Raw genomic sequence first — 11,081 nt, 5'->3', positions numbered from 1 at the left:
AGTGAAATTTATAAAACTCTTTTATCATGAATATGGCTGCATATCCTCCAATTATTACCCTTTTGAAATGGCTGAATGTAGATAAAATCATAGATTGTCTAAGGAGACTCAACTATCTATGATAAAATTGACACTTGTACATTCAACCCATTTGAATATATTCCCACTAAAATAATTATGCAATATAACAAAAATATCATAACAAAGATTAACAGAGTTTGAAAACCTTCACAACAACTCAGTAAAATTACACTTTGATGAGTTCAAAGTCAATGTCAAATATTGAAGATTTTCACAAATTCTATTTTCTGATCTTTATGAATTATATGTGACTACACATGTGGATATATTTCTAATGTTAGTTCTTTCTACAGTCTCTACTTTATGTCTCTACAAAATCTCTCACACACAAAAATGTCTGAGTATTTCCACAGTAACATAACTCTGAAATTCCTTCCGTCCTCTGGGCTACTAATTTTTCCTACAGTTTATTTCCCTAAGGATAGAATGGCGTCCTAGCTGATGGCAAAACCTTACTGGATATTTATGTCTAGCTAGAACAACATTATTTTTTGCATATTTTCACATAACCTGACAACCCCTCAAGTTTCTGTTATAACAACAACAAAAAAACTCTTTTTCAACAAACAAGTAATTGTTTAGCATATACTGTCAAATTCTGCATTGTCAGAAATTTGATTTTCACTGTAAAGAGGAATTTGTAGTTTTTCCTAGTCCGTATTTTCACTGATTTTCAGGAAAAAGGTATTTTCAAGGGAATTTACTTGAGCAGAAAACCACACCCACAAAAATGGTGAAAATATATTCTAAGCAAAAATTTAATATTTCACAGTATTTATAAATACAAGATTGCATTCAGACCCAAAATAGAGATTTTTGCGAGCCATTTGTCAATATTTTCCAGATTCACCATTCTAAAAACTTTGGCAGTTTTTTGGCAAGCAACAACATTTTCTATAAACCATTACTATTGACATGACACAAAATGTTGACAACATGTCCAATACATTCATCTCATAATTCAGACATATCGTTATCATCTCACAAATCTCAACTTTCCCTGTCAACAGAGTTACATTTCACCACCTGTTTTCAATAAAGTATCTATTTTCATACATTACGATATGATTTATATCTACTGTACTGTATCAAAATAACACTCAAATATGTAAGTTCAACAATTTTTCAATGCCATTCATTTTTTGGATTTCATGAACAAAATACACAAAATATGAAAAAATAAACAATAAAATTGCAGTCAAAAGAATAAAAAAATATTTCTGAGAAATAATGTACAATAATATTGTAACCTCAAAAAACTTGATTTATCATTATGACATTAACATAATATTATCATACATTCTTCACTTTGACAGATATTTTTTGTTTCTTATAGAATTTATCAAAAAGAAAGGCAGGTTCACCACCACCACCACCACCACCACCACCACTACCACCACTACCACCACCACCACCACTACCACCACCACCACCACAACAACAACAACAACAACAACAACAACAACAACAAACATTTTAGAAATTACATTTAACAAAGTTAGAAATATCTGCAAACAAATCATGACACAAAATTTGCATTCTATCATGACTTAATTAGTATCATATTTTCCAACCTGTTTGATAAATATCTCATTGAAACAATTCCAATATTCTGTTGCACGTACACAAACATGACAATGCAGTTTAAACAGTGCATTTAATGTGTGACTCATTTATGAGGTCAGTCCTGAGGTCAAATATGAATGTTTTAGAATTGTTGTGTTTCCAGTTGTTTACAAGACGTTTTTTTTTTTTATATCTTTTTGTTTTCACATGTTTACATGGACTCCATTTTTTTGAATGAAAACAGATCATTTTCAAAATGGTCCACTTTCAGCAGCATTTTCAAATCATTGCGTTTTCATGTGCAATTTTGTCAACTACACAAATGCAACAAAATAGCTGTGTCTTCATTTGAAAATGGTATCATTTAAAACAGGACTGTACATTTGATATCTAAACTGTACAAACCACTTCCTACACCTTGTCAAAATTTTCATACGTTTTTAATATAGTTAAAACTAAGAGTACCATCCCCTTCTTATCTCACCTGGAAGTGACTTGAATGTCATTCAGTTTATTCTTCAATCTGACAACCAATGGCGGACATACTCTGCAAGCTAGCTCTTTCCTTGCGTCCGAGTGGAGTTCTGGTGACATCCTTACACATGCCAAGTCACACACATACAGCTTAAAGTTGGTGTCTGCTTGATATGAAATGAATTCATAGCCGGAACTGGCACAGGAATTCTGAAAGAAACCAAAAATCAAAAGTCTAAGATGAACTGTGGTAAATCAAGAGCTCTTCATACAGTATTTTATAAATGGTTGATATAAGACTACAGAAAAGTGTACTGACTGTAGAAACGATACATATTTGTACGAAAGTGGCACAAGCTAAAGTTTATAAACTTTTTACTCAAGTGAAAATACTTAACAAAAAACCTCAACTGAACTGATAGACTAGTTTGTCACAGTCAATGCATACCTTCAATGAGATTACAAATGTCATTTGCCATTGTTAGAAAAGTTAATCACATAGCTGGGATTTCCACAACAATTTTTATACATGATATATACCATTACATCATTATGTCTTATCATCAGGTTCAAGTTCAGCCAATTGCAAGTAATGGTTAATAGGTATGCTTCAGTTTAGTAGAGCAAATACCTTCTGAATACAAAGTAAAAATGCCTAAAAATGTATAAACTCAGCTCTCACCCCTGTCTACAGGTATCCTTTGAAATTCTTACAATATAAGGGCAATATTGATTAAGGATGGGGTTTATTCCCTCTATGATGAAAATGAAAAACTTTCACAAATTGTCATTTGCTTGAAGACATGCAAGTAATTTTCATGAAACACTTTCAAATAGCTGATTTACAACAAATTGTACATCTATACTTCCAGGTAAATTTACATATTCATTACTACATTAGTCATTACGATTGCTTCACTGTTGCCTATCTGAGGCTATGAAATTGACATTTCTTATTTAAAAATTAAATTTTGATGATGATGAAAAATTTTGTGATCTATATTTTTGGAGGGAAATGTGCAAACTTCATATGAACTGAATAAGCTTCCAATAGACAGAAAATTATTATCGTGGTTACAGCAGTTTGAAGTTTCGAAATTGTAGCTTGGAGCTCTTGTACTCAATGATCGCATAACACGCACCTTTCAAGTGGCGTTATTTTAAATAAATACAGTAGCTTCCGTGTTTACCATCACTAATGCGTGACGCTACTGTCTGTTTTCACAAAAAATATATCATCTGAATTACATGAACTATGGAATAACTCATGCTAAAATAATTCCAATAAATTGAAATACTTACCTTTAACGACATCATTATTTCAGCTTCTATATGATGGTATAAAACTACATTCTCCTTACGACCAAAACTGTCTCTAACTCCCAAATGATAGAACAGTGGTGATTGGTGACTTAACACCGACATATCCACAAACGCCACATCTGCATTGTAGAATGTATCAAGAACAGTCGTTTCTCCAAAATCAAGATGCTCAAACGCGATCGTCTTCAGAGACAGCTCGCCTGTAGACTTCGAACATGCCTCTTCTACATCTCGTACGAGGCTTTCGGTTATCGTCGAATTCGGATTACTCACGACCAAAACAACTCGAATTGAGCGATGTTTCGCGCCGTTTTTAGATGCCATTGCTGAAAAGTATATGAATCTATTTAAACAGTATTTTTCTCAAGTAGTTTGGCATTTGTCACAGCTTTAACGGTATTATTTCCAATGACATTCGCGACAAAATCAGTGATACACTCTCAATGTCAGCCATCTTGGACTTGGTGACCCCATGACCTCGTTTTCCCAAGATGCTTTTCTGGACTAAAAGTTATTTTGGATGATTATCAGTCGTATCAATGTTTCGGTACATCATACACGGAAGTAGGTACATTAACTCCTTTCCGCGAAATCAGGTAGCATTTTTCAACCTCTCGTGATTTCAGTTTGAGTACTTTGTACATACAATCACAATATGCGCATTTACATCACACTCACAGCACACATATGCACAGTATAGTAATGCATGATGTAGTAATAGTATACTATTAAATGTACTGTACAGCTGAAATATGAAAATACTGGTAAAACAGCTTTCAAACATTTTTTTTTTAAATACCAGTGACATTGTCATTAAAATTTGTTCATATGCTGAACTAGCTGTGTAGTAAATAGACTATGATAGTTTTAATTTCGCAATAATTTTGATTTTTTCTTTTTTTAATATTATTTTTATTTTTTGTGTCTACCAATAGTACCATTGAATATCCTACAGGGTCCATCAGTAATAAGCTAATATGTGACATCATGTTGTTCTAGTATTGATTAACACTTTTTTATTATATCATCTCCATGATGATTGGAACAGACAGTGCCTCCTAAATCATATATCACCTGAAGATACATGACCTTTGACCATATGTGAACTTTGACCTTGATAATCCCAAAGTGTACAACCACAATGCAGACAGTATGAAACTGAAGACTAAGAAACTTCTGACCAAAATATCAACTGGTATTTTCTTTTTACTTGGAAGTATTGAATATGGTAAGGTGTCTGTGAAAAATAGTAACATTTATACTATTTTGATTGTTAGCCAACATTGAGAGATATCTGTGATATCTGTACCTAGGACCATTTTATTGAACTTAGAGGAATTTAAATGAGGTATGTGTGTAAACTCCACTGTATAGTCTAATGTGTCACACCACAACATGTCTACAGTAGATTATATGCATTGAATTATATTTACATTTGTATAGCTGTGTTATGTAAGGACCTGTCACACTGTTCTGTTCTACAGTATGCCTGGAATCCATACTATCCTGTTCTACAGTATAGGAATCCATGCTGTCCCACTTTACACTAAAGTCTAGAATCCATGCTGTTCTGTTCTACAGTATAGTTTGGAATCTGTGCTGTCCTGTTCTACAGTATAGCCTTGAATCCATACTGTCCTGTTCTACAGTATAGTCTAGAATCCATGCTGTTCTGTTCTACAGTATTGGAATCTATACTGTCCTGTTCTACAGTATAGCCTTGAATCCATACTGTCCTGTTCTACAGTATAGTCTAGAATCCATGCTGTTCTGCTCTACAGTATAGCCTGGAATCCATGCTGTTCTGTTCTACAGTATTGGAATCTATACTGTCCTGTTCTACAGTATAGCCTGGAATCCATGCTGTTCTGTTCTACAGTATAGGAATCCATGCTGTTCTGTTCTACAGTATAGCCTGGAATCCATGCTGTTCTGTTCTACAGTATAGGAATCCATGCTGTTCTGTTCTACAGTATAGGAATCCATGCTGTTCTGTTCTACAGTATAGCCTGGAATCCATGCTGTTCTGTTCTACAGTATTGGAATCTATACTGTCCTGTTCTACAGTATAGCCTGGAATCCATGCTGTTCTGTTCTACAGTATAGCCTGGAATGCATGCTGTCCTGTTCTACAGTATAGCCTGGAATCTATACTGTCCTGTTCTACAGTATAGCCTGGAATCCATGCTGTTCTGTTCTACAGTATAGCCTGGAATGCATGCTGTCCTGTTCTACAGTATAGCCTGGAATCTATACTGTCCTGTTCTACAGTATAGCCTGGAATCCATGCTGTTCTGTTCTACAGTATAGGAATCCATGCTGTTCTGTTCTACAGTAGAGGAATCCATGCTGTTCTGTTCTACAGTATAGGAATCCATGCTGTTCTGTTCTACAGTATAGGAATCCATACTGTCCTGTTCTACGGTACAGCTTAGATTCCATGCTATATATGTCTGTATTACCTGGAACCCTTGCTGTCATTATCTGCATAACAGTTTCCATAGTAAACTAGTTATTAATAAGTAAAAATTGCCAAGTATATAGTCATAATTGCCAAATTTTACTTGCGCTATACTTATGTAGATGTTTCTATGTATGCTTACATAGCATTAGAGAAATTGGATACATTGATCATGTATGTTTCACTGACCGTAATCATTTAACGATGCTGTAACACAGGAGATTTTCTGAAAGTTATTTCATTTTATACAATTTATCCAAGAATGAGAAAATTGAAAATTGAATATGTCTTGACAAAATTAAGACCATATCACAAATCTTCACATATGTCATTCTATCTTACTTCTGTTTTCGTAGCCGTCATCTTGCCAACCATCTGGGCCTACATTTCATCTGATCCATACGATGCAGAACCTTATTTTCTTGGACTATGTCTATCAGCGTTTAGTTTAACAGGTCTGTTGACAGCACCAATCTATGGAGTATGGTATGATAAAACAAATAAAACAAAGATGATTATCCTCTTTTCAAATCTGTGGGAAATTGCTGGTGAGTTCTTAATTGGAAAATCATTTCATATAAGATGTTTTGGCTTTTTGTAGTTTTTATTGTCTATAGACCATTCTAATGAATTTCTCCCTCTAGTGTTACAATAGAGCAATGATTGTTTTCGAACTTGTCTTGGTCTATAGACCATTCTAATGAATTGCTCCCTCTAGTGTTACAATAGAGCAATGATTGTTTTCTAACTTGTCTTGGTCTATAGACCTTTTTTAATGAATTGCTCCCTCTAGTGTTACAATAGAGCAGTGATTGTTTTCTAACTTGTCTTGGTCTATAGACCATTCTAATGAATTGCTCCCTCTAGTGTTACAATAGAGCAATGGTTGTTTTCTAACTTGTCTTGGTCTATAGACCATTCTAATGAATTGCTCCCTCTAGTGTTACAATAGAGCAATGATTGTTTTCTAACTTGTCTTGGTCTATAGACCATTCTAATGAATTGCTCCCTCTAGTGTTACAATAGAGCAATGATTGTTTTCTAACTTGTCTTGGTCTAGAGACCATTCTAATGAATTGCTCCCTCTAGTGTTACAATAGAGCAATGATTGTTTTCTAACTTGTCTTGGTCTATAGACCATTCTAATGAATTGCTCCCTCTAGTGTTACAATAGAGCAATGATTGTTTTCTAACTTGTCTTGGTCTATAGACCATTCTAATGAATTGCTCCCTCTAGTGTTACAATAGAGCAATGATTGTTTTCTAACTTGTCTTGGTCTATAGACCATTCTAATGAATTGCTCCCTCTAGTGTTACAATAGAGCAATGAAGTGTTCTTCAATGAGATATCATTTCACTGAATGAATCACTTCTCTACTTCAACACTTGAATTATTTTACAAGTAATTTCATGTACTGTATTAGAATTTACTCAATACAACATCTCTTTTAAAATTGTAAATCTTCAATTTTAAGTCTTTGAAGTGTTTTTTCTTGAATTTACAGGTAATTTCATGTACTTTGTTGGCATTTCCAAGTATTTCATACTTGCTAGCAGACTAGTTGCAGGTACAGTGACCTTTCACCTTTTAGAGTTCAAAGTTCACCTAAAAGTGAATGCACACACAAATTTCAAAAATAAAAATTCAGTATAAAGTATTTGATTCATTTTTTTTCTAAAAAAAGAGAATAAATATATCCAACAAGACAGTTACTTCAAAGCCAAAAAATATAATTTTTATCAAATTTGTGAACATCTAGTCGTCATCAGTAAAACAAGACTGTATTTGCCAAGCTAGCACTAAGCAGTATTTTGATACATACGACCAATAGTCAGAGAATTATGAGTTTGGGGAGGGGGAGGGGGAAGGGGGAGAGACTGGTTTTAAAGGAACATTTTATGAAAAAATGAAAGGTGATGTACAGAATGATAGTCACGTTTTTACAATGTATGCCTAGATTGGCACCAGGCCCTTGATTTGAGACATATTTTTATTCATTTGTTTGAATCTCATAATCTTGACATGTTTTGACTTTGTTATTCACTGTTATTAAGGACAATTTTGGATTCAATTTTTTCCAAATACTAGTAAGGCCCCAAGGCTGGGCTTATGTGTTCACCCAGCTGTTATGTTTAATTTCAAAAATTATTTTATTCAAAAGAAAGAATAAATAAACCTCGGTGACTTGAGCAAGTCAAAAAACATGAAAAATCTCAATTATATGTACATTAAATTGATAAACATTAAAAAGAAAAGTAATGGTCACATGTATGTACATCATTTTGATAATTTTTTTTACAAAGTGTGTATACAAAGTGTGTATAGAAAATGATAATTTTAAACCAATTACGACATAATAGAAATTGGTGGTTATGGAGTAAAGTGGACATTAAATGAAATAAAATGTTTGCAATGTTTGCTTTTATGTTTACAAAAAATAAGAAAAAGACAAAAATATCCCTTGCCCACTCTTTGAAAGAAATCTTCATAAATAAATACATAGATGATTCTATCTTGATCCCAACAGGTATTGGAACAGGTTGTAGCTCTGCTATATTTGCTCACATTGCCAAGACAACAACAGAAGAAGAAAGAACAGCTGCAATAACTGTTGCCATGGTAGCAAGGGAGCTAGGGTTGTTGTTTGGACCAGGATTGAATATCTTTTTAGATTCCTTGGATTTCTATATTGGGCCCTGGCATGTGAATGAATATACTGCACCTGGGGTAAGCCAATCACTGAATGTTTTGATAGGCTCTGATACATGAATATTTTATAACACATTGGTTAAAACCATTGGATTTCAACATTTGGCCCCGGCATATGAATAACTAGTACTCTTCACCTAGGGTAACACATACCACTGGACACGTAGATTTGGCCCTGGTATATGGATAAGTACACATTCACCTTGATTAATACAACCATTGGGTACCTACATTTGGCTCGGGTATATGGAGAAGTACATTGATTCACCTTGGTTAACACAGTCCATTGGAGTCCTACATTGGCCCCAGCATATGAATAAGTACACTTCACCTGGGGTAACGCAAATCATTTCTACATTTGGCCCTTACATATGAATAAATACACTTCATCAGAAGAAAGACAAATCATTGGGTGTGTACATGAATTAATACACTGAACCTTTAGTAAGGTGATTCATTTGAGTGGAAAAGAACTTTCAAATCGACTCTACAGTTATTTATTCAGATGATAAAATTACTACACAAAACTACTACAGTAGACCCTCGCTAACTCGTGGGTGTCCGGGTCCATCAAGAAACCCGCGACTTAGCGAGGGCCGCGACTTAGCGAGGTGCTCATTATATATTCATAACCCCACATTAACACATGTCACACGTCAGCTTTTCTTCATTCTTCAGTAATGTGCTGATGAAACTAGTACTGTACATGTTTTTATGAGTGCAAGTTCATTGGCGATATTCATTTTTTTTTAAAAAGATACGCACGAAATCAAAGTTTCAATATTCAGTCAATCTTTTCACGAACATGACAGTATATATTCGGCCATGGTAGGGCCAAGAAATGCTGTTGAATTTCCGGGTTGCGGAAGTGCAGTTTTGACTTTTATATCATCGAATAACGGGATTTATTTTATATATTCTAACGAGTTTGAAATTGGCAGGCGTGCCATTTGTTTAAAAAAATACACAAAGAGGAGTTCCGAAAACAATAGGAAAACTAAAGAAAAAATGGGATCCAAGGTGACACCCGCGACTTAGCCGAATCCGCGACTTACCAAGGCGCGAGTTAGCGAGGGCCCACTGTATAATTATAAATGTCATTGTGTTTATTATTTTTTATAATTTTTCTTCTTTTTTCACAGATTTTTATGGTTCTTTTGTGGGTAATAATGGAGTTAATTATCATATTCATGTATTTTGACTTGCCAAGTGTAGAAGAACAAGAACGGATGTTGATAGCTGAAAAACAGATCCAATCTGATTACCTAGATGACTCTACCAATCAGAGTATCGTTGGTGATTTACCAACTCCGATTAGTATTCAGTCCCCTCATTTACATATCTCAATCACAAACACACCACCTCACTTGCCGACCTATCTCAGCTCCAGCTGGCAGGAGCCACAAGTTATGTGTCAGTCAATCACACCACGGAGGAGAGGAAAATCGTTATCAGATTCTATTCATAGTACTAATCGGGACAAATTTTCTGATGGTAGTAGTGTGCAGTCATGTCCAGGAGTGTATTCATACACAGATGAGCAGAGTTATAGTCAAGTGGATCTAGAGACTTCTGGTATTGATGATCCTCAGCACAATGTTATGTCAGATTCAGAGTTTGAAGAAATAAAGAAGTTTTCTGAAACAGTTGGATCTGATATCTATCCAGGAGAGTGGACTCTATACAAAGGTAAATGAACAAAGTCATTGTCTCTATAACTTCAGAAAAATGCAAAGCACTCAATCCTGGAAAGTCCTTCAAAATGAAATGTATGGAATGATTGGCCATCAAATGTTTAAAAATTCCTATCGCAGACTGGTTCAAACTGGCTCAAACCAGTTCAAATTGGTTCAGACTGGTTCAAACTGGTTCAGACTGGTTTAGATCATTTGAACATTTGAAACCAGTTCAAACAGGTTCAGAGTGATTCAGACACCTGAGAAATAACTTTTCCGTCACAACAAGTCGAATATTAGTCTATTCATGAAATTTTATACAAGGTATTTCCGGAGAACGATAAGAAACTTAAAAAATTTGATTTACTTAATTTCAAGTCTATGAATACTATACTTATTGATAATACTCGCTCATGTTTGGAATTTTTTTCACAGAATATTTACGTGAGGAAGTTGTTGTTCTTCTTACTGCACAGTTTTTCTTTTCCTTCAACCAAACTGGTTTAGAGGTAAGTTGTGGAAGGGGGGGGGGGGGGGGGGGGGGGGTACATTCTTGGTACATTTACCTCTACTTATTGACAAAGCCTTGTTACATAAGAAAAGGTAGACCTTTTGGAAAACATTTGTCTAAACAACTAATAGTACACAATTTTACACAGCATTTACCTGCAATGGGCAGAAAGTGTTGTACAAAAATTTCCAAGACACACACTTATAATGATGTAACCAATAGTATTTCCCCATCACCCAGCACAGCATACAGGGTATGGTATGTGTCACAAATCCTTAC

At 34.6% G+C, this 11,081-nt stretch overlaps 2 protein-coding genes across 2 annotated transcripts in view; one reads left to right on the top strand and one right to left on the bottom strand.

Moving 5' to 3' along the window:
• Positions 1-3,820, bottom strand: part of LOC144432538 (mitogen-activated protein kinase kinase kinase 15-like) — a 31,881-nt gene extending 28,061 nt beyond the window's left edge. The window contains exons 1-2 of the mRNA XM_078120767.1: positions 3,424-3,820; positions 2,132-2,331 (exon numbers count right to left, since the gene is read on the bottom strand). Coding sequence (XP_077976893.1) covers positions 2,132-2,331; positions 3,424-3,768 — 545 coding nt within the window. The 5' untranslated portion in view covers positions 3,769-3,820. The remainder of the gene's footprint in view (positions 1-2,131; positions 2,332-3,423) is intronic.
• A 776-nt stretch (positions 3,821-4,596) lies between these two features.
• LOC144433156 (major facilitator superfamily domain-containing protein 8-like) lies at positions 4,597-10,089 on the top strand. Its single transcript, XM_078121466.1, has 6 exons — positions 4,597-4,672; positions 6,262-6,453; positions 7,411-7,473; positions 8,434-8,633; positions 9,758-10,021; positions 10,084-10,089. The coding sequence occupies exons 1-6, from the start codon at positions 4,597-4,599 to the stop codon at positions 10,087-10,089; spliced, it is 801 nt and encodes a 266-aa protein (XP_077977592.1).
• The last annotated feature ends 992 nt before the right edge of the window (positions 10,090-11,081 follow it).

This window comes from Glandiceps talaboti, chromosome 3 (genome assembly GCF_964340395.1).
Source record: "Glandiceps talaboti chromosome 3, keGlaTala1.1, whole genome shotgun sequence".
Taxonomy (NCBI): Eukaryota; Metazoa; Hemichordata; class Enteropneusta; family Spengelidae; genus Glandiceps; species Glandiceps talaboti.
The sequence above is the reverse complement of the archived record's forward strand: the minus strand, read 5'-3'. Positions and strand labels throughout refer to the sequence as shown.